Raw genomic sequence first — 23,257 nt, 5'->3', positions numbered from 1 at the left:
TGCTCAAGGCTAGCACTCTGTCACTTGAGCCACAGTGCCATTTCTGGCTGTTTTCTATATATGTGGTGCTGGGGAATCAAACCCAGAGCTTCATGTATAGGAGGCAAGCACTCTTGCAACTAGGCCAAATTCCCAGCCCCTACAATGTATAGAGTATTGTGTATCTTAAAATTTAGCAGCTCTACCTGGTTTCAGTAGCTCAGTAATCCTATCTATTCAGGATGCTGAGATCTGGGGATTGCATTTCAAAGCCAGTTTGGGCTGGAAAGATAATGTGACTTTGGAACTGGGCCTCAAGTAAGCCTTGAGCAAAAGGGAAAGCACAAGGATCAGCACACACAAAGAAATACAAAACAAAAAAAAAAAAAGAAAAGAAAGAAAAATATTGGTAGAGAGGAAGATAATAAACAAAAACTTCAGGTACTGAGCTCAAAGTTCTGCTCTCAGACTGAGAAAAATTAACCAAATCTATATCTTTCTTCCCATAATAAGAAAATGTAATATTTATATGTATAACAGAATAATTACTATCTGTTGTGTGTTATATATAATATTACATATTATATCCATTATATATGGTATGTCTTATTATATTTGGTACTACAATATACACTATATATTATATTAGTGTAGTGTTAATAAAATGACTATATTCATAAACATAATAATATATAGCTTGTATATATAATGATAACTAGATATTCGATATAAGTTCAATATTTCAATATTAGTAGAGTATATGTTCACAATCATTAAACATTTTCCTTGCTCTGTTATACAGACCAGTATATTTGCAAATAATGCATTTAGAGGCCTCTGACTCATTTATTTTGGGGTCTCTGCTTCTATAGTAGCCAAAATTTATTGAGATTATAAAGGTATTATTCTTATAGTTACTTTGATCCCATGTTTCCTGTTCGAAGTTTAGAGGTTGATTTATATCAGAGTATCAGTAAAAATTTTAAATAATTTCTTAGTTTGATTTTTGTATATCGTTTGTGCATGTATCCAATATGGTGGCTTTAACTGGCTTGGCTTTTCACTCAAAGCTGATGTTCATTTCATTTCAAAAACAGGAATTATAGGGCTGGGGATATAGCCTAGTGGCAAGAGTGCCTGCCTCGGATACACGAGGCCCTAGGTTCGATTCCCCAGCACCACATATACAGAAAACGGCCAGAAGCGGCGCTGTGGCTCAAGAGGCAGAGTGCTAGCCTTGAGCGGGAAGAAGCCAGGACAGTGCTCAGGCCCTGAGTCCAAGGCCCAGGACTGGCCAAAAAAAAAAAAAAAAAAAAACCAGGAATTATTATATAGTGAGCATATATTTAGGTACAATTCCCTTTGATTTCTTTTTTTATAACTCAGCATATGTTCTACTACTTCTGATTTTTTATGAATTATGTTGTTGAAACAGCACTGTCTGCACTAGCAATGTAGCTTTTTTTTTTTTTTTTTTTTTTGCCAGTCCTGGGCCTTGGACTCAGGCCTGAGCACTGTCCCTGGCTTCTTCCGCTCAAGGCTAGCACTCTGCCACTTGAGCCACAGCGCCGCTTCTGGCCGTTTTCTGTATATGTGGTGCTGGGGAATCGAACCTAGGGCCTCGTGTATTCGAGGCAGGCACTCTTGCCACTAGGCTATATCCCCAGCCCCAGCAATGTAGCTTTTGAATAACAAGAAACCTCCTGCCTTTTCCATTTGTTTTTAGTTTGTTTTTAATTTTATTCCTCACTTCTAGAGATCAATCCAATGTCCTCACATATGCTAGGAAAGAATTCTATGTTTTTTCCATTATTTAAAATTCCTATAAAATCCTTGCACATGACAGGAGGCTATATATATATATATACATTTGCATAACAAATGCACATATGTATTATTACAAATTATCTTACCAAGAGCAATAGTAACCAGCAATTTAGAATATATATGTTGTGTTGTTGGCCATACTCGGGCTTAATCTCAAGTCTTGTGCTTACGTCTGGCACTGTACCAATAGAGTCAGACGAGCCATTTTTGTTTTAATGATTTTTTAAGTACTTTCCACACTTTAGCCCAGCTGGCCCTTATACCATGATCCTCCTACATGGGCATGTATGTTTATAGGACTCTGCCACATCACTTGTCTTCTGTGTTTAATGGGAGTCTCACTAAGTTTTGCATGGGCTGGCCATGAATGAGGATTCCAATTACCATCTCCTGGGGGGTAGTGAGACTAATGCTCTGAAATATTTTGCCTGTTTTAAAAATCATTTTGAAAAGTCATTAAAATTTAAGCTTATTGTAAAGTGCTCTGGGATGGCTTTATTTTTTGAAATTCTCTCCCATGAAATGACTGTTCCAGTTTATCTCAAATATGTTATTGTATCTTCAATAAACTAGTATTTTTAAGTGCTTGTGGTAATCCACCATTATTAATTTTAGTATAATTTGAAAGATAAAGTATCAGTTTCTGCTTAAGTCAGATTAGACTGTGATCTTCCTACTTACACTTCTCACAGCAAGGCTTTGAATTTTTTTTGAGGTAGTTTTGGGTAGGCTGGGTAGCAAACATGATTCTCATGACGTCTTTTTCTTGAATACCAGAATTACAATAGCCTGACACCACACTGCTGACATCAGCCTTCTAGATTCCCAGAAGACAGTTGCACCCTATTACACCCAGCTATGGAGAAGGGATCTTACAAACTTCTTTTACCAACTTGTCTCCATCTGCAATCATCATTATTTCTGCCTCCCGAGTGGCTAAGATTACAGAAGCGAGCTAATACATTCATAATAACATACATACTAATAATATACTAATAACATACTAATACCTACGTAATAACATGGTTAAATTCTGAAGAGCCACATTTTTGAGACATTTTTCAGTGCAGTATATCAAAGAATATTAGATAAATCAAGTCGGACCTCCTTCAATTTCTTTTAAACTTTACAAACTTGTCTATTTACTTAATAATAAAAAAAGCTGAAAGGCAACCATCTATTTCAAAGAAGAACAGGGTACTGTTTTATTTAGGAATATACATATGTGGTTGAAGTAACAGCTGAATTTTAGGTGGTGCTTTAACACTGAGCACAAATGTAAGCAAAATTAATCAATTTAGAATTGAATTTATCTATATGAGGAAATATCATTACCAGGTTATTTTAAATACTAAAGAAAATCATTATCTGGAAATCACATAGAAATATTTTTCAGTTATTCTTATTTCCTAAAATTTATATGCTTGCTATGGCCCAGCTTGAAGCAGTCTGGGCAGAAAAGTCCAAGAGACTCTTATTTCCAATTAACCACCAAGTCCCCCGCCCCCTAAACCTCGAAACTATTCTTTTAATCCACCCTGTGTAATACAAACTAGACAAAAATCCTAACATCTATACCATGGTTTCATTTATACTTTTAAGCATGAACCTTCAAAAATAATTTTAAGCTTAATTGCTTTCTGAGGATATTTTGTTGTTTTGTATCTTCTTCCGGTTCTCTTGTGAATCTTTTTTGTCAGTATTATGGATCATGACATAGATGGGCTTGTTTGTTCACTGGTGGCTTTATCAATTAAGTTGTACCTTCAGATCAGCCTTTTGCTGATTACAATGGAAAAGAAGCCTAGACTTTTTTCCCAAGTAGAGTTCTAATTGACATACTCTGAATTTCAGAGTATGTAGGACTATGGGTATGCACCACCCATTCATCTACCAGACCTACTATTAAGGATCCAGTATCATCATGACACTGGTTCGTAGATGGAAAAACAGTTCCTTGGGAAATAGTTCGGACTTTGCTGTGCCTCCACTTAAGCTTTTAATTTTTTCCACATGGGAGTGTATTACCATGCTGTAGTAGGATGGGTCCCTGCAACTTAGCAAGTATTCTGCAGGATACAATTGCCTTGAAATAGATGGAGTCTACCTTCTTTGTTATCTACATAAATGAGTACATAGTTATCTAAAGGGCACCCCTCTTTCTAGTTTCACTGTTCCGGTAAGGAACACAGGTTCCGGTAACTTTTCTGGCCCAGCCCACAGAAGCGGAAATTACTTTTGCGTTGAGCGCGAGTTTCACAAAGTAAGTCATGAAGGTCCCGTCAATAGCTGTTCTGGGTACTGCCTGAACAAATATCCAACAAAGATGCCATGAATACCTTCTGAAACTCTGTATAATGTTTCTTTACGCTTTTACCCGGTACAACTTAATAAAAAGTAGATAAAATGTCAATAAAGTGGGGTTGATGATATATTTGTCTTTTTTTTTCTCCAGGCCTGGATCTTAGTCGGCCTTCCCACCTCCACATTCCCCGACCTTTCAAAGGGTCCTGTTAAACTGCAGCCGGAAGTATTTTCTCTTCTTTCGGAGCAAGATGGAGGGCTCGGAACCCATGGTTACGCTTGGGCAGCCGCACCTTTCACGGCAGGATCTCGCTACCTTGGTGAGGATTTGCTTTAGAACATTAAAGAGTGAACTCGTTAATGGAGAAGGCTTTGGGTTGAACCTTTGCTGGCTTGCTAGGATACAAATGACGAGGGAGTCTAATAATCGGGCATTCTAGGCCTCACTTGAGAAGCCGTAATACTCCGTCCGTTTGGGTACGGATTCTAAGTTCTCAAACTAGTTAAAGATCGTCGAGTGTTCGTTGTGGTTCTCACCTCTGAATGCAGAGAAGGCACCATATGTTGAACTTAATTTAAGGTTGAAAGGTCGTGGTATGGAAAATTATTACTTTCTAGCGTCTAAAAATTACTCAAGGATAAGATCTAGACATACGTTTTGAATGGCTAATGGAATTTAGAATTGTCATTATTGGAATATGAAAAACGGTTTACCATTCCTGGCCCTAAATTCATTGAAACTGCTACTACCAGATAGCTAGTGGTGAAATGTAGCAACCTTAAATAAATCAGAGGAAAGCTGAATTTACCCTCCCAGTAGTGGTTTAAAATGAAATGTTCCATTGCAGGACGTTACCAAGTTGACTCCACTCTCACAAGAAGTTATCAGCAGACAAGCCACAATTAATATAGGTAAGACTTAAGTAAAGATTTCTTGAGCTCTGTCATTGATATTTGTTTTATGGAAATTCTAATCTTGATTAACTGGCTGGTAGAAATATATTTAAGGAAGAGATGTGGAAGGTGCTACTTTTTAAAAAAAAAAAGAAATAGACAATATGGCCCCATCCCCATTTTCTAGAAGGAGAATTGAGAACAAAATTTAGTAATACCCAAAGAAAAGTCAACTGTGTGTGAGAAACATATAGATACTTAAAAAGTCAGTGTGTTTTGCATTTGTAGAAGTTTAAGGTAGAATTGAAAATACCTTCTGCAATGTTATTAAAAGAGAAATGTTTTGAAATCTGATAAGTGGCTCTTTTTTACTTCCTTATGTGTGTATAGGGAGTTGAACTCAGGGCCTGGGCACTGACTGACCCTGCGACTTTTTTTTCCCCTCAAAGCTTGTGCTATTATTTGAGCCACAGCTCTACTTCCAGCTTCTTAGGGAAATTTCATTGGAGATAAGATCCTGGGCTGGCTTTGAGCATCAGTCTTCAGAATTGAGCCTCCTGAGTAGCTAAGACCACAGAAAATAGCCACCAGCACCTGGGTCCTCATTTCAATATTACATTTAGGACAGGTGTATGTAGCCTAGGCTGGCATGGAATTCATCTTCCTTTTGTCTCAATCTCCCTAGTAGTAAATTGTCTGTTAGATGTATTTTTTAAGTTTAAATTCTTACATTTTAAAGAAAAATATGGTGATTGGATAAAACCTTTGTGTTACCATCCATCAGAACAAACTAGACTCATGCTTATTAAGAAGTCTTAAGACAAATACCCAACTTTTAACATCTTATTAATACTGACTTTTCTAGATTTAAGTACTTTGGTAGCACATTGTTGGATCTGCTTCTGCTGGTGTTGTAGCATTTTAGACATGTTGGAAAGTTTGTTGTTTTTTTTTAACCTTACATTAAATGTTTAAGAACATCTTTAGACAAGCAGCTTGAATACCTTTTTTTCAGAATGAGTATAGTTTTTAGATAGTGTTAAATTATACAAAAAAGTTTTCATCTCTGTTTAAAATGCCATTTGTAAGGAAAAGGGGATATTGGAAGAAAATAAAATTGATACTGACAGATTTTTTTTTAGTTTGCAGAAGTTTTAGCTTTGTTATTGTAACATTTGTTTAATTGCTTAATATTATTTTGACTTTTTATAGGCACAATTGGACATGTTGCTCATGGGAAGTCCACAGTTGTAAAAGCCATTTCTGGTGTTCACACTGTCAGGTTCAAAAATGAACTGGAAAGGAATATTACCATCAAGCTTGGATATGCTAATGCCAAGGTACATAGAATACTGTGGAAGTAGAAAATATTTAACTTCTTGAAAATGCAAGTGAAAAATTCAACACTGTTTTTTGAAATTTTAGATTTATAAACTTGATGACCCAACTTGTCCTCGACCAGAATGTTATAGATCTTGTGGAAGTAGTACACCTGATGAGTTTCCTACAGACATCCCAGGGACGAAAGGATACTTCAAATTAGTAAGGTAATTATTTTTGTGCCAAGTAAATACATTAATTTTTTTACCTCCCCTTGAAATATTTAGTGGCTCTACTAAGCAGTTACAGATTTCAATTGTTTATAACAAGTACCATTTGAAAATAATTTGTTTATATTTGGCTCAAATACTATATGTTGCAACTTTTCCAAAGAAATATTATAGAAGAATAAAATCACTGGATCTGATGAATAATCAAGGTTCTATTTTTATTATTTTTTGTTTGTTCAGTGTGAAAAGAACAAACACAATTATATGTAATCTTTTTACATCAATTTTTAAAAAAATAATTGCATGTCCTGCTTATGTTCATCATAAGAGGACACTAATGTCACAAGTGATATGTTTAGGTGTTAGACTCAGATAGGAAAGTTTAAATTATGGCAGACTTCTACAAGTTGTAATTCTGAACATACCATGTAGTTTTATTTACTTTTAAATGTTCCCATTTTGTTATAATGACAGTATGTAGTTTTTCAAATGCTAAAGGTCTGTTAGCAAATTCAGTTCTACTTACGTTAATATAATTTGTTTTACTTACGTACATACAGTGTCCATTTTGTATATCTCCTCCTCCCTCTTCTTCCTGTTCTTCCTTCTTGGTACTACTTGCACTTGAACTCAGTGTCTTATGCTTTTGCTTCATTTTTACTAATGGCTGGCACTCTTTTATTGTAACTGTATCTCCACTTGTCACTTATTGATTATTAATTGTAGATTAGAATAGGATTTTTCTGCCTGGTCTAGTTCTGAAACTTTGCTCTTCATATTTTAACCTGCTGAGTTGCTAGGATTATAGGCATGTCATGAATGGCAGACACAGAATTCTTTTTTTTTTTTTTTTTGGCCAGTCCTGGGCCTTGGACTCAGGGCCTGAGCACTGTCCCTGGCTTCTTCCCGCTCAAGGCTAGCACTCTGCCACTTGAGCCACAGCGCCACTTCTGGCCGTTTTCTGTATATGTGGTGCTGGGGAATCGAACCTAGGGCCTCGTGTATCCGAGGCAGGCACTCTTGCCACTAGGCTATATCCCCAGCCACAACAGAATTCTTAAGCTTAACACTGTCGTAAGATAAAAGATCAACATGGGCTTAAGTATAATTTTATACTAGCAATGAATGTATGAACATGAAATTTGTAAATGCAGTTTTTAGGAAACTTAAACATACTAATCTTTCACAAGTACAAAAACAATTTAGTAGATCCAAATACAGTACTGAGTGTTCATAAACAAAAAAAAAAACCTTAAATCTTAATTATATCTTAAAATATACACTAAATTTATTCAGGCTTCATACAGTTTACTGAACACATTAATCTTTACATTTTCATGGGTTCCCACTTCCAGTTATTCAGACACATGAGATCAAGAAATTTTCAGGAGGGCTGGGAATATGGCCTAGTGGCAAGAGTGCCTCCTACACATGAAGCTCTCAGTTCGATTCCCCAGCACCACATATATGGAAAATGGCCAGAAGGGGCGCTGTGGCTCAGGTGGCAGAGTGCTAGCCTTGAGCCCGAAGAAGCCAGGGATGGTGCTCAGTCCCTGAGTCCAAGGCCCAGGACTGGCCAAAAAAAAAAGAAATTTTCAGGAAAGAAAACTTTTTTTAATTAAATAATACAGTGACAACTCTTTACAGTGTTATAATTAGAATACTATATAATACTTCTATAATTAGAATAATTAGAAAGTAAGGTATTTGAGATGATGTGTGTTATTCATTATGTAGACATTATCCTATTTTTGATAAGAGTAATCTCAGATTTTGCTATCTTCCAGAAATGCCTAGATCCTGGAACCCATTTTTCATGAATAAATAGATAATAAGATATAACTATAAGTATTCAAAAAATTTTGAGTATTAACACAATTTAAAATTTTTGAAGAAACTATAGGAAGATATATTTAGGTTTTCTTTAGAACTAGGTCTTTGTGAGATCCTAAAGTGTGATCCACAAAAGAAAATTAATTATAGGTTTTATTGTATCAAATTTATAATAACTGCTTTATAATTGAAATTTAATGAAATTCAGTGCCTGAAAAATAAACATGAAATTTAATTTTTGAGAACTAAAAAATTATTTGTAACTAAATTTCTTTTTTGTAGTCATATTCTACTTAAGTGAAAGAATACCTAACTCATTAAGTTTGATTTTTAAGTCAGTGTTATTTCCATTGTTTCTCTTGAATAAAGCATCTGCCTTATTTAATAATATTTATGAGTTTTCCAAGGTTAGTAAGAACTTTTTTTTTTGGAGAATATCTACACACATGTAGTTTTCCTACATACTATCTCCTATTTCAGCCTAACAAGTAATCTCTGAAAATGTCAAGTTTGTAGTGGCTAAATTTAATTAGCAACGTTCATTTTAAAGTAATATAGAATCATAAAGGTATATGATTTGAAACTTGAAGTATTGGCTAGTCTTAAAATTATTTTTTTTTTCTCCTTTCTTAGACATGTTTCATTTGTTGACTGTCCTGGCCATGATATTTTGATGGCTACAATGCTAAATGGTGCTGCAGTGATGGATGCCGCTCTTCTTTTGATAGGTAAAAACATTAGAATTCGTTTGGACAAAGCATTATCTGTTTGAGGGATGGGAAGGTGAATTTGGAGTCACTGGAAAAAATTAGAATGACATTAATGGAATTTTTTAGTTTTTATAAGCAGTGCTTAGTATTTTATAATAGTTTACTAATACAAAATAAACTATTACAAAGTAAACTATTACAAAATACTAAGCAAGGTGAACTAGAGATGATATTTTAATGCGAGGATGTATAGTAATATGCTATAGAAATTTAAGTTTGTGGTAAGTTTTTCTTGATCTTTAATTATAGATATTATCTCCATTCTATCTAGATTTTTATATGGAAGTATCTTTAATGTTATACGCTATTTACTATCTCTTGCAAGTTGACATGCTATTTAGGTTCTAATCTTAATCATAATCAATTCAAAGACAGTTTGAGTTTTTTTCAAAGTTAATGTTGCACATTTCTGAGTGAACTGTCAAAAGAGATTTGTTGCTGGGAACTAGAAGTCAGGGAATTCCCAAAATCCCTCAATATTGTTACTACAGGGCATTTCATTCTTGTTTGGCTTTTTCACTCAAGGATGGTATTCTACAACTTGAGCCATATGCCTACCTCTGGATTTTTGCTGATTTATGGATTGGTCTGATGGGCTTTTTGCCCAAGCTGACTACAAATCAGGATGCTCAGATCTTAGCTTCCTTAGACTTATAAGCATGCACTGTCTGGAGTTTGAAGAATGGTGTCAAGAGTCATAGAACACATAAGAAGATATATTTGGAATGAATAGATAAGTTGCTTTCAGTTGAGTTCTCAATATACAGTTATGATTATTTGTTTATGTGATTGATCCTAATGACAAACCTTTACAGTAAATAACATGATTTATCTTTCTGGCATGGCTAGCCTGTATCTAGTATGGCAATCTTAAGTCTGGGATAGTCATCTCTAAGCCTAAGCAAATTCAAGTAGGATCTCATTTTAGAAAAAGTTAAATGTATAAATCGGTAAGAATATACTCTAGAAGGAGTGTACTTAAGAACCAGGTAAACATCACAAATTGGATGAAAATCTTGCAAGTGTAAAACTTTTTTCTCTATATGGCATTGTTAATTTTTAAGATGTTTTTCTATTGCTAATTTTTCTCTCCTTAGATATATATGAGGAAGTTCTGAGAACTATAAATATTCATTTTCTGTGGTGAAGGAATTCTATTATCTGGCTTCTATCTCTCTTAAAAGTTTCTGTATATGGAGTAAATATGCCAACAAAAGTTAGTGGCTGTACTGTATATACTGGCATTAGAATTAGGAAAGTGAAAGGGAATACCAAAATCGAGATACACAGGATAAAAAGACAAATGACTACAAAAGCAATGCTTGCAAAACTTTGGTGTAAACTAACTGAACAACACATGGGGGGAGAGGGAAAAAGGGTGGAGAGAGGGTGGTATGAGGGAGGAGGTAACAAACAGTACTAGAAATGTATCCAATGCTTAACATATGAAAATGTAACCTCTCTGTACATCATTTTGACAATTAAGAAAAAAAAAGTTAATGGCTGTAAAACTTACCTTTATCTGAAAAGTTCACTTGGTTCTTGGTTTTTCTCCTGTCAGCTTTTCCAGTAGCTACAGCTGCCTAGGACAAGTATATTGCCTTAACAATAACTTAATTTTTTATCTTCCTCAGTTATTATAATTTATTACTTCATTATGTGACTTGTTATTTTAACTAGAATTGTTCCTTAGAACAGGGGTAGGCCAAAATATCCCAAGTAAAAATAGAGGAATTGGTGTTGGTTGGCCAGATGCTTGGGTAGAACTTGAGAAGCCAAACAGTGAGTCTAAGATTGGATTTACATCTAGGAAGGAGGACCAAAAGATTGAAAAGATTGAAGTAAATTAGGTAGAATTTGAAGATGAGCATAGTAAAACATAAAAGTTTTTTTGTTTTTTTCTTGGTTGGGGTGGTAGTGGAACTTGAACTCTGGGGCTGGACACTGTCCCTGAGCTCTTCTGCTCAATGGTAGCACTCTACCACTTGAGCCACAGCGCTACTTCTGGTTTTCTGGTGGTTCTTGGAGAAAAGAATCTCTCAGATGTTGCTGCCCAGGCTGGCTCTAACCACAGTCCTCAGATCTCAACCTGCTGAGTAGCAGTATTACAGGTGTGAGCCACTAATGCCTGGCCTAAAACATTTTTCAATATGCCATAAGAATTAGTGTTTGCAAGGGCTTATATAGATAAGACCATATAATATAATGCTTATTGAAATGAATTCCAAGAAATCGAAGCGAGTCCTTTTTTATTTTTTCTTTCTTTTTTTTTTTTTTTTTGGTACTTCTTACAGTTCCGTTTCTTCTTCCCTTTTGTCTTTGGTTCATTCCCTTCTGCCGCTGGCTTTTTTTCTTTCCCCTTTGTTTTATAAGTTTATCTGACTTGGGGAGAAACAAGTGGTAGGAGGTTGGACAAAGGGTAAACCAATTCAGCAGCTAAACCCACTAGACATGAATGGAAATGAGTTTTGTGATGAGAGGGGGGAAGGAAGTTTAGAGGGTGACACTGTTCCAAAGGAAATGTACTCATTGCCTAAGTTAAGTAACTAACCCCTATGTATATCACCTTTACAATAAAATTTTTAAAAATCTAAAATAAAAAGAATTAGCATTCTACAAATCTTTTCCAACAGGTACCAATGTTTACTCATTCATTTTTTTTTTATTCATCAATTTAGCTGGTAATGAATCTTGTCCTCAGCCTCAGACTTCTGAACACCTAGCTGCCATAGAAATTATGAAACTTAAACATATTTTAATTCTGCAAAATAAAATTGATTTGGTAAAAGAAAGTCAGGCTAAAGAACAGTATGAACAAATACTTGCATTTGTAAAAGGTAAGAAGCCATTTTATTTGTTAGTACTTTAACTTGTTTTAAATCCAGACACCTTCATGTAAGAGATAATAAGTAAGTCCTTTTTCTTTGCATGCTACTTGTCACCTTATTGCTGTAACACTCTCATATAAACTGAAATAGTCTCCGATTTTGGTATACTAAAAAGCACATTCTAGCTAGAAATGAAATTACATTCTATAAAAGCAGAATTAAGAAATATCTGTCCCACTGATGTGCAATTCATGAAAGGTCATTTGTTTGTTTTGTGCTGGTTTCTTTTCCCTATGAACAACAATTATTTCCTCCCTCTTTCTGGTATAGCTATTCTTTTTTAAGCAATACTGATTTCATTTAGAAAAAGGCTTGGTGCATTTTATTTCTAATTTCTTTATTTTGACCTCATTTTTTATTTATGTTTGTTAGAAGTTTCCTTTGGGGCTGGGGTATAGCTGTGGCAAAGCACTTGCCTAGCATGTGCACTGTCCTGGGATCAATCCTCAATACCAAGAAATACAAGACAAAAAAATACAGTAAATAAAAGAATCCAAACAACAACAAAAAAGAAAAGATTCCTTTGAGCCCTGATAAGAGATAAATAAAAGAACAGGTTATATTTATAAAATTTCACATTGTATGCTATATTTCATTTGTAAACCATTTTGGCATTTAACTAATAGTAAGAAAAATTCATGTAGCAGTCTTTATTAAGCAAAGGACTGTAACTTTATCTTGTCATGTATTGTGAAATAAATTATATGATTCATAATTTTTTTAGCTAACAAAGTTTTTTGCTAATATTGGCTATGTTTATTCCTATAATCAGAACTGGTTTTTTACAAGTACTAATAAATTCTTTTAGAGTACAGAATCTTTAAATTCTTTTCTGTGTGTATATGTGTGTGTGTGTATGTATGTGTGTGTACATGTGTACACATGTGTACACCCATCCTTGGTCTTGAGTCTGGGTGCTGTCATGAGTTTTTGTTGCCAAGGCTAGCAGCTTGATTCCCAGCCCCTTTCTGCCTTTTGGTGGTTAATTGGAGATGAGTCTCACAGACTTTCCTACCTGGCTTTGAATTGTGATCCTCAGATCTCAGCTTCCTGAGTAACTTGGATTGTAGGCATGTTCCACTCCAGGCTAGAGTCTTTTTCTGATGGAAAACTAATACTGTGAATTTTCTAAACAAAATGATCCTTTCCATTCTCATATTGACATGTATGGAATGTTTAAGCTATTTAATAATCTTAGCAGCCATTTTATGTAAGATGTAACAGTCTGCTAAACTGACAGATTTGTTCCATCTGAATTTTGTCATGTTAGGTACAGTAGCTGAAGGAGCTCCTGTTATTCCAATTTCTGCTCAGCTGAAATTCAATATTGAAGTTGTCTGTGAGTATATTGTTAAGAAAATTCCAGTGCCTACAAGAGACTTTACATCAGAACCACGGCTTATTGGTAAGACCTTTACTTGTTGGTCCACTGTTGACTTGGTCTTTCTTTATTATTATTTTCACTTTATTACAGAAGCTCTTTGGTATTCATGCTTATGCAGTTCTAAGCAGACTGTCTATGGAGAAAAAAATGAATGCCAAATATGCATATTATTCAGTAGTGTGCTATGGATGTCTGATACATTATTGTTGCTGCTCCACTTTCACTAAAGATGTGCTGCTTTTAAATATATGCAGAATTTTCACTTTACCACTTAAGAACACTAACATTACCTTGCTTTTTGTGCTTTATTTTTGAGATAACAGGAGAAAAACTGCATATTTATGGGCACATTCTAGCTACCGTAAATAAGGGAACCCATGAAACCTGTATTTCCCTAGGTTTGCTTCATTTCACTTACTGTTATTTTTTCTAAGTGTTTACAAATCCTTAGGATAGATACAATACCAGGGACTAGGTAAATTATACAGGTCTGTAATCATTCACACAAAGTTAGACTAAAGGAGAGGACCACATAGGCACAATATAGCCTATGTGCATCTGAGCATATAAAATAATATTTATCAAAATGAACTCCAGGAAATGAAATAAGGAAAGTGATTCATTTATCTGTTTTTGGGAGGGCATGGGAAGGAAAAGAAATGGTGGGAGAAAAGATGAACAAATGAAGCATTAATACTGTGTGAACATTGTTAAAAATGAACTATACAACTATGGGTGGGGATGGGAGGGAAAATGGGAGAAAGTGAGGGAAGAATTAACATTTTTCAAAAAGAAATGTCCTCATTTCCTGATTTAGGTAGCTATAACCCCTCTGTATATCACCTTTATAATAACAGTAAAAAGTGCATGAAATATGGAGAACCCAATAACTAAGCCTTCTATGCAAAACCAGATAATAATTTCAACAAAAACATTTTTGTATTTTTAAAAAAATTGTTTATCCATTTACTGTCAAAGTGAAGTATTTCACATAGTCATTTAATATAACAGATAGTGTGATGAGATAACCTCTCCCTCAACTGAGGTTCGTAATGCATACATGAGAATTTAACTTATGGGGTTTTTCTAAATTTATTTAGGTTCATTCACTCTTACTTTCACTTACTGACAGCCCTTGGTGAATGTTGATTATGATAAAACTGTAAAGTTATTCTATTTATACTTTCATCCAAACAATAAACTATTCTTCTCTCTCAACCAGTTATTAGGTCTTTTGATGTTAACAAGCCTGGCTGTGAAGTTAATGACCTTAAAGGAGGTGTGGCAGGTGGTAGTATTTTAAAAGGACTATTGAAGGTAAACAATTCTAAAGTTTTACTTTGTTCCTAAATGAAACTGTGACAAAATAAAGTCTAAAAATTCAACTAAAATCTTTTGTTAATTATGTTCTTTCAAATACATAATGTTTTATATCTGATAAATATTTTTGGTGATAGTTACATGAGTATAGTTTGTGGTTTTTAAAATTGTTTTTATTTTTATTTAAAAAATAATGCTTAGGATTAGTCCTGCAAATGTAAGGATGTTTCTTAGTTTAGCCTCTTTGGGTAATTTATATAATCTAAAAAAATGATCCTTTACTTTGTGTTTCAGGTTGGCCAGGAGATAGAGGTCAGACCTGGTATTGTTTCCAAAGATAGTAAAGGAAAACTCATGTGTAAACCAATCTTCTCCAAAATTGTATCACTTTTTGCCGAACACAATGACCTTCAGTATGCTGCTCCAGGGGGTCTTATTGGTAAGGATTTTACTCTCTATTAAAACTTCATTGTTGACTTTATCTTAATTTTTTGGAGAGTGTATTCAAAAAGTTATGTCAAACCTACAATTTGATATTATAGATAATATTAGATAGTGAGATAATTCAGCATGAAAGAGAGGGTTAGACAGAAATATGGTTAAAATTTGTTGGTTCCAGATTACATGATAAATGTTTATAAAACATTGCATTCCTAAAATTTTGTTCTTATGTAAAATATGACAAGCCCAATGATTTAGACTTTGAATATTTCACTGTATTGTTATCTACAGTTTTTGTTGTTAAGTCTATTTTTGCTGTGTTAAATACATTGCAAGTCACGTGCATTTCTACAGAGTTATTCAGGGAGAAAGTTATATGATATAAAGTAGAAATCTAGTGGAATTTACAATATAAATGACCTCAGTTTTATAGGTTTCAATGAAGTAATATGAATTTTCCAGAGTATTTTTGTTTTGTTTTAGTGTTTTGTGGTTTTTTCTTTATCCAAGAAAGGCAAGTTTCTATGAGAGTTTCCTTTGCTCTTTTCTTTTATTTGAATTATAGATGAAAATCTTGGATGAGATGGAATATATATATATAGAGAGAGAGTCTTTGCTGTTCCATGTTATAATTAACTAGTTAACTGTTTTTGACTACCATTTTTCTTGCAAGAAATTAGATAATAAGTATATAAAAACTTGTAAATTACAATATGTTTGGGGTTTTAATCATTCTTACTGTGTCTTTTGGGGGGGTATTCTATTTAGGAGTTGGTTGAGCTTTTTGAATGTAGAAATTTCCTTTCCTCCTTTATTTTTGTTTTTTTTTTGTTAAAATTGAGGAATGTTTTTTGTTGTTTTTGTTTATTGCCTGTCTGGGGCTTGAACACAGAGCCTGGGTACTTTCCCTAACCTTTGGTACTCAAGACTAAAACTCTGTGTCTGCTACTTGAACAATTGTACCATAGCTCCATTTCTAACTTTGGTGGTTAACTGGAGATAAGATAGAAGTAGGGAAGGGAAAGGGATATCGGAATTGAGAGACAAAGGTTTATAAACAAATGACACCAAAAGTAATACTTAGAAAACCTTATTTGGTGTAAACCAACTGAACAACTCATGGGGGGAGAGGGAAAAGGGGAGGGAAGAGGAAGGGAATGAGGGAGGAGGTAACAAATTGTACAAGAAATGTACCCACTCACTGCCTTATGTATGAAACTGTAACTCCTCTGTATATTACTTTGACAATAAGTAAGCAATTATTTGGGGAAAAAAAGACAAAAAAGATAGACTTTTTTCTTTGGGCTGGCTTTTAACTTTGATGTTCAGATCTCTTCCTTCTTGAGTACTTAGCATAACCTTTTGTGCCCAGCTAAAAGTGAGGAAAATTTTTGCGCATTATTTCTTCACATAATTGTTTTTGGCATTGTTATTTGCCTAAAGGAATCATTTTACTTATAGAATTTTTAAATATAGCTTTCTGCTCCCAAAACGTAAACACTAGTAAAACATAATGTAATAAGTGGCCTTCAAGGTATGCCAACTCACATTAGAAATTACTAATTTTATTTTTGTAAATTATACACTTTCTTCTCTGTAAATTTTGAATTTTTTATTATAAAGTACTGTATAGAGGGATTATTTTTAATTGTGAATAATATATTAAGTGAAGTTTAGCTTTTAGTCTTTAGAGAAGCCTTTTTCATATATTTTTATCAAACAAGTTTATGGATTGTTTATATAAAAGGGTTTTATGAAGGATTTGATTATGTTGCTTTTAAATTGTATGAGCAAAATATGGTTGCTGATATATGTAATACATGCTCTCCTGGTTAGACTAAATCTTGGATATGTAAAGAAATAAAATGTGGCTTGTATTCTTAGCTACTCAGGAGTCTGAGATCTGGAGGTTGACATTTCAAAGCCAGCCTAAACAGGGAAGTCCCTGAGACTTGTGTCTCTCGTTACTCACCAAAAAGCATGAGGTGGAGATATGATTCAAATGGTAAACACTAGCTTTGAGCAGAAATAAAAAAGTAGGATAACTCACAGGCTCTGAGTTGAAGCCCTAAGTCACACATAAGGAAAAAATTTAATAAAATGTGGAAATATGCATATCTTTTAGGAGTTGGAACAAAAATTGATCCAACTTTGTGCCGAGCTGACAGAATGGTAGGGCAAGTACTTGGTGCAGTTGGAGCATTACCTGAAATATTCACAGAATTGGAAATTTCCTACTTCCTACTGAGACGACTCCTAGGTGTACGTACAGAAGGAGACAAAAAGGCAGCAAAGGTAAATACTTTAAAAAAATTGTTTTACAAACAGAAAGCATGATGTTTTGACCAGTTTTTTTATTTCATTATTTTATAGTTAAAATGTAATTGCTAAAACTGAACATTGAAGCAAGGCACTGGTGGTTCATACCGGTAATCCTAGCTTCTTCAGAGGCTGATGTAAGGATTATAGTTTAGAGCCATTCCTGACAGGAAAGTGTGAGACTCTTACCTCCAATTAACTACTTAAAAAAGCCAGAAGTGGAGCTTTGGCTCAAATTATGGAGTGATAGCCCTCAGGAACAACAGCACCAGGGCCCTGAGTTAAAGCCTCAAAACCAGCACCAAAGAAAATAAAACATTTCTTTCTGACATTTATGAATTTTAGAATGAATATATCATTCTCATTATAGTAGCATAAAGTTTGCATAAAGTTACAACATCAATTATAAAGAAGTGCTAGGATTATGAGAAAGCAATAAGAAAATTAATGGCTAAAAATGTGTATAAAACATAGTGGTTTTATTTTCTGAGGGTTTCTTTTTTGTTGTGTGGAGCTTGAATCAACTCTGGACCTGGGTGCTCTTCCTGAGATAGCATTTTACCACTTGAGCCCTACTTCCTCTTCTTGACTTTGGTGGTTAATTGGAAATAAGGTCCTCAGTTTTTAGTTGCAGTCTTCAGATCTCATCCTCCTAAGTAGCTATGGGATTTCCCGGTATGAGCCACCAAAGCCTGATGTTCCCTCTGAGTTTTGTGTTTGTTCTTTTGGTAAAGAATGTGCTCTAACACTGGACTGTATTCTCATTGTCCCTTATTTGACTTACAGCAATACTTCATGACCTTGAAGACAGTGATCTAAACTCATTAGTTAACCTGTAATGTGAATTAAATTGGAAAAGGGGATGTCAGTCTGACTGAATGGATAGGTCCTTTTGATATCATTGGTAGGGATTGACCCTACCAAAGCAACCTTAGGTAGAACTTGAAATTCAGTGAAATTTGGAATGTTTTTATAGCAATATAAACATCATTACCAGCTGATATCATACATCTGAATTCAAGACAGAACGGTTTTGTAGAGGTTCACAAAATTTAAGTAGTTTGGGTTATATGAAATGTTGGATTGCAGGAAATTTTGTGAGCTGTATTTCAGTATAACCATTTCAGAATTTTAGGAATTTTTTAGTGCTATGTTTAGTAAGTAGCATGTTTTAAATGTAGCTCTCTGGCAGATTTGACTGAATACTATAACCTACTTGGTACCAGTACAATTTATGTATACCTTAAATCTTTCTGTAATGAAATTCATTTGGAAATTTAAATTTTTTCTGTCATATATTTGTTTTCCAGCAGTGTTTGGTAAATTGGGAAAACATTTTGATTATTTTTATCTCCATAGGTACATAAGCTGTCCAAGAATGAAGTGCTTATGGTTAACATTGGATCCCTCTCTACAGGAGGTAGAGTTAGTGCAGTAAAAGCTGATTTGGGTAAAATAGTTCTCACTAATCCTGTGTGCACAGAAGTGGGAGAAAAAATTGCCCTTAGCCGAAGAGTTGAGAAACACTGGCGGTAAGGATATCACTTTTGTCGCTGTTTAATTGAGAAAACACAGCATATTTCCACATGAGATTTAGTTCTTCCTGATATGCACACATGCTTATCCTTGAATGCAGTAGTTCTTGGAACTGATTCAGATATATTTTTGCTTATGTACAGTTAACCGTTTTTTCTTGTATAACTTAGTTGTTATAACTCTGATCACATTGCTACATAACCATCACCCCATAATAATATACTTCTTATTTCTGATTCAGTTATACATTTGGTTAGAAGCCGATTTGTTGGGTTTCTTTTCCCACTTTCTGAACTTCAAAAGATTGTACAAAAGAATATGACTTATCATTCTTATCTAAGAATTCAGTGCCTATTTGCCCCCTTCCTGCCAGACACATTTTACATTCCTCACTTTTTTTATCACATACTCAGTGAGTACTATGGTTGTATTTATTCTGTGTTCCCTTTTTCATTTATCTTTTTCCCTCCTACTAGCACCTTTCTTCCTTGCAGTTTTGCTTTAACTTCCTGACACTCATTTTGTTAAATTGTTAACTGAAAGATTTACTCAATGGAGTTTCACTGTACTTTAGTCAAATAAACCATGTACATAAACATAAAACAAATTTTAAATTGATTTTTTACAATGCCTAGTCATTGCTTTAAAAAACTTCTTTTTCTCAGCTCAAAATGGAATTAATTTTTATATGCTTCTGCTTCAGTTTTAAGTTTTGAAGTAACTTTACCAAAGAATTTTATGTTTTATAGGACTTCATTTACTGTGGATAATTTATATGTATGAACTTTTAGCAATTTTTAGAGGATAGGTAATAAACCTTCCATCTTTTGTAATTTTTATTTGGGAAAATCTTAATTTCTTCTTTGTGTATTAGAATCTTTGTGTATTATTCCCAAGCTTTTGTATTCAAGATTAGTGCTCTACCATTTGAACCTTAGGTCTTCTTTTGGTCTTTTTTCTAGTTAACTGAACGTAAGGTCTTACAGACTTTCCTTGCCTGGGCTTCCTTCAAACCATGATCTTCATATTCCAGCCTCCCCAGTAGCTAAGATTACAGATAAATGCCACTGGTACCTGACTCCCCTTTTCATTTTTAAAGACATCTCAGATATTGAAATCTCTTTTGGCTTATTATTTTTGCATTTACTTCAGCACACACTTAAAATTTTTTTCTTACTGCCCTCTGGTTTCTCCTGGCCAGAACTGTTATTATCATGGTCCTAGCAAGAAATGATATTGTTATAAAGGGTCTGTTTTACAAAATGAATCACACTTCTCTTGCTCTTCTCAAGCTTTCAGGTTTCTCTCTTTTTCCATAACCTTGGACAGTAAGTACAGTGTTCTTGGTATATGTCTTTGATGTTTGTTTTTTTTTTGGTTTTTTTTGGCCAGTCCTGGGCCTTGGACTCAGGGACTGAGCACCATCCCTGGCTTCTTCCCGCTCAAGGCTAGCACTCTGCCACTTGAGCCACAGCACCGCTTCTGGCCGGTTTCTGTATATGTGGTGCTGGGGAATCGAACCTAGGGCCTCGTGTATCCGAGGCAGGCACTCTTGCCACTAGGCTATATCCCCAGCCCCTGATGTTTTGATAGTTTGATTGTTTATTTATATGTGTATGCATTTTATGTGTGTGTATGTATCCATATCTTAGTATTTGATACATTTGGGATATTTAGTCAAATAAGTACCCATTCTCTGTTTCTTCTCCTTTAGCAGCTCCTATATATTTTGGATTGTTTGATATAAGTTGGCATTATGTGCTTTATATTTTCTTCCATTGCTTCTTTGAGAAATTCACAGGACCCATTTTCAGGTTTGCTAATTGTTCCTTTGGAACAATCCTTGAGTAAAATGTAATTATGTTTTTATCTCTTGTTTATATTTAGAATCAATATTTCACATAGGTTTTGTTAACTTAGTATATATTGCTTATAGATTAACACGTACATATCATATATTGCTTATATGTTATGTCTTGCTTATAAGTTCCTTACATATATTGTGAGCATACTTTTGGTAATGTTTTCAAACTTTCTGGCAAAAGATCTTGGGGTTCCTGTTTATTAGGAAACTAGTTTTAGAAGTTGATTTTGTTCATTTGAATAGGCTATGTTTTTTTGGTATACCTGATAAATCACCTGCCTCTTCTGATCATAAAACCTTTAGTAATCAAGCAGAGAGTAAAGATGAAGATTATTTTACATTTTTTCTGACACATTTTCCTATTTGTGTGTGCTTGGCTTTTTTTTTCAGTTTCTCTTTACATATTTACACTTCTTTATGTTTTTGTTTAGTGTATTGCTAATCATAAAACTCAGAATCTGGAACATGCTAGCAAATCTTAGACTTGTAAAAAGACTGGTTTTAAAAGTTATTATTTTCCCAAGGGTCTTGAACCTGCATTACTTTGAACTATGGTATTGCATTTTTATGCTTAGTCTTTGCCTCTGGCATCAAACAATTTGAAGCTATCATCTTTGCAGCCATCAGACTGCTTTCAAAGATGCATTCAGTGCAATATTTAAATTATGCCAGTGTCTTAAAACAATCAGACACTGGTCCTTTGTCACATCTTTTTATCCAGAATTTTGAAAATTAGTTCCATTCTTTGATTCCAAGTCACAATGAGAATTGGTTTTCCTCCCATTGGATGGCACTCTATATTTAGGAATTTCTTGGAGAAAGTAAGCAGAATGTTACAAAATTTCCCACCCTTTTCCAGGTTTCTTTTTCTCATTTGAATATTTGACTTGTTACTATTTATACTATAAAGCTTATGCATATATATCTATGTATATATGTATATTACTATATGTATAACATTACTATATATGTCATATATATGTTACTATATATACTGTTTATATTTCCCTATAAAGTTTTTTTCATTGATAGCATATTTCTTGTTGGTTGTTTATTTTTTTAGGAGCAACAGTTTCCTAGATAGTTCACATCTACAGTTACTGACTTTCCTAATTTACAGTTTATAGTGTTTGGAGGTTTTTCTTGAGATTTAATTCCTAGCACTTTCCCAACCCTCTAAAAGAAGAGAAAAAAAGAATAATTTCTTATGGATAGTAATGATCTTCTGGTGCTTATTTCGCTTTGAAATTATTTGTGAAGTGTCAAAGTTAGAGGAACACGGTATTTTTTCCTGAGGAAAATTACACTACATAATTTCTTTTAAGCCAGAGTGTTTTGTTGATTGACATTTCTTAAGTGGACATGGAGTGTTCTGTTCTTACTTGTTTTTAGGAATAGGTAGGAATATCATTTTAGGTGATCATACACATATAAGGAGTGATAGTCTGATAGTTTTTCCTTGTTTGTTTTTAGGCTACTGAGGATCAAACCTAGTGCTTTTCACAAACTAGAGAAGTACTACCTACATCCTGAGCCTATTTGTTTTCTTATTTATGCTAGTCAGAAACTATTAGAAAGCTACAGGAATTTAAGAATATAATATGAACTTTTCTTATCATATGTTCATTGTAAAAAAAATATCTCATTATGAGGTTTCCATATGTACAATGTTTTTCACAAAACTCACCTCTTTGTCCCAGTGTTCAACTCCTCCTCTACCTAGTTTGATATATCTTGGGATATCTTCTACCTCTATTCACATACCCTATTTTGCTTTCATGTATTTTATTTGTTTGTTGTTTAATGTAGTCAGTGGTTCTACTAATTTCTTCTGCAGTTCTTGGGTTTTGTTTATTTTTTGCATGGATTTTTTGTTCTGTTTTGTGCATATAAATTTCACCAAAGTGTGCCTTATTATTTTAAAGAGCTCAGGTATAAGTTTAAAATTAATCAGCTACATAGTAACAGTACAATGCTGATAGAGTTTTAAAATTAATGATTTTTTTCAATTTTTATTTTGTAGTTTAATTGGTTGGGGCCAGATAAGAAGAGGAGTCACCATCAAGCCAACACTAGATGATGAATGAAGAATCACATTTAAAGAATATATTTGCATGATTTCAGGATTTTTTTTATCAACACGCAGGATGGATTTAAAGCAAATTCTAGGGAATTTATTTCACAACTTATCTACATCACTAGAAGCTGTTAGATTATTTACATTTCTGCTAGGAAAATTTGATGCCTTCTGTTTTAATTGTAAGCTTAGTAAATACCAGGTTTAATGTTTTGTTACATTTAATCTGAAATTATTGTTATTTCAGATTTCTATGTCAATGCAGCTTTGA

General features: G+C 34.0%; 1 protein-coding gene across 1 annotated transcript; it reads left to right on the top strand.

Annotated features, from left to right (window-relative positions):
* The first annotated feature begins 4,345 nt into the window (after positions 1-4,345).
* On the top strand, positions 4,346-23,051 carry LOC125344558 (eukaryotic translation initiation factor 2 subunit 3, X-linked-like). Its single transcript, XM_048337048.1, has 12 exons — positions 4,346-4,430; positions 4,959-5,022; positions 6,217-6,344; positions 6,430-6,551; positions 9,021-9,115; positions 11,836-11,994; positions 13,316-13,450; positions 14,652-14,746; positions 15,044-15,188; positions 17,316-17,485; positions 18,869-19,041; positions 22,933-23,051. The coding sequence occupies exons 1-12, from the start codon at positions 4,362-4,364 to the stop codon at positions 22,994-22,996; spliced, it is 1,419 nt and encodes a 472-aa protein (XP_048193005.1). The 5' UTR covers positions 4,346-4,361; the 3' UTR covers positions 22,997-23,051.
* Positions 23,052-23,257: the final 206 nt, after the last annotated feature.

The sequence above is a fragment of the Perognathus longimembris genome, unplaced genomic scaffold (assembly GCF_023159225.1).
Source record: "Perognathus longimembris pacificus isolate PPM17 unplaced genomic scaffold, ASM2315922v1 HiC_scaffold_155, whole genome shotgun sequence".
NCBI lineage: Eukaryota > Metazoa > Chordata > Mammalia > Rodentia > Heteromyidae > Perognathus > Perognathus longimembris.
Note: the sequence above shows the minus strand (reverse complement) of the source record. Positions and strands in the feature narration are given on the sequence as shown.

What these genes read in the sequence shown, in the direction of transcription:
- LOC125344558 (XM_048337048.1), top strand. Translation starts at nt 4,362, where the DNA reads ATGGAGGGCTCGGAACCCATGGTTACGCTTGGGCAGCCGCACCTTTCA. An exon ending in GGCAGGATCTCGCTACCTTG is followed by an intron (nt 4,431 to 4,958) that starts GTGAGGATTTGC and finishes GTTCCATTGCAG; the next exon opens with GACGTTACCAAGTTGACTCC. An exon ending in ACAAGCCACAATTAATATAG is followed by an intron (nt 5,023 to 6,216) that starts GTAAGACTTAAG and finishes GACTTTTTATAG; the next exon opens with GCACAATTGGACATGTTGCT.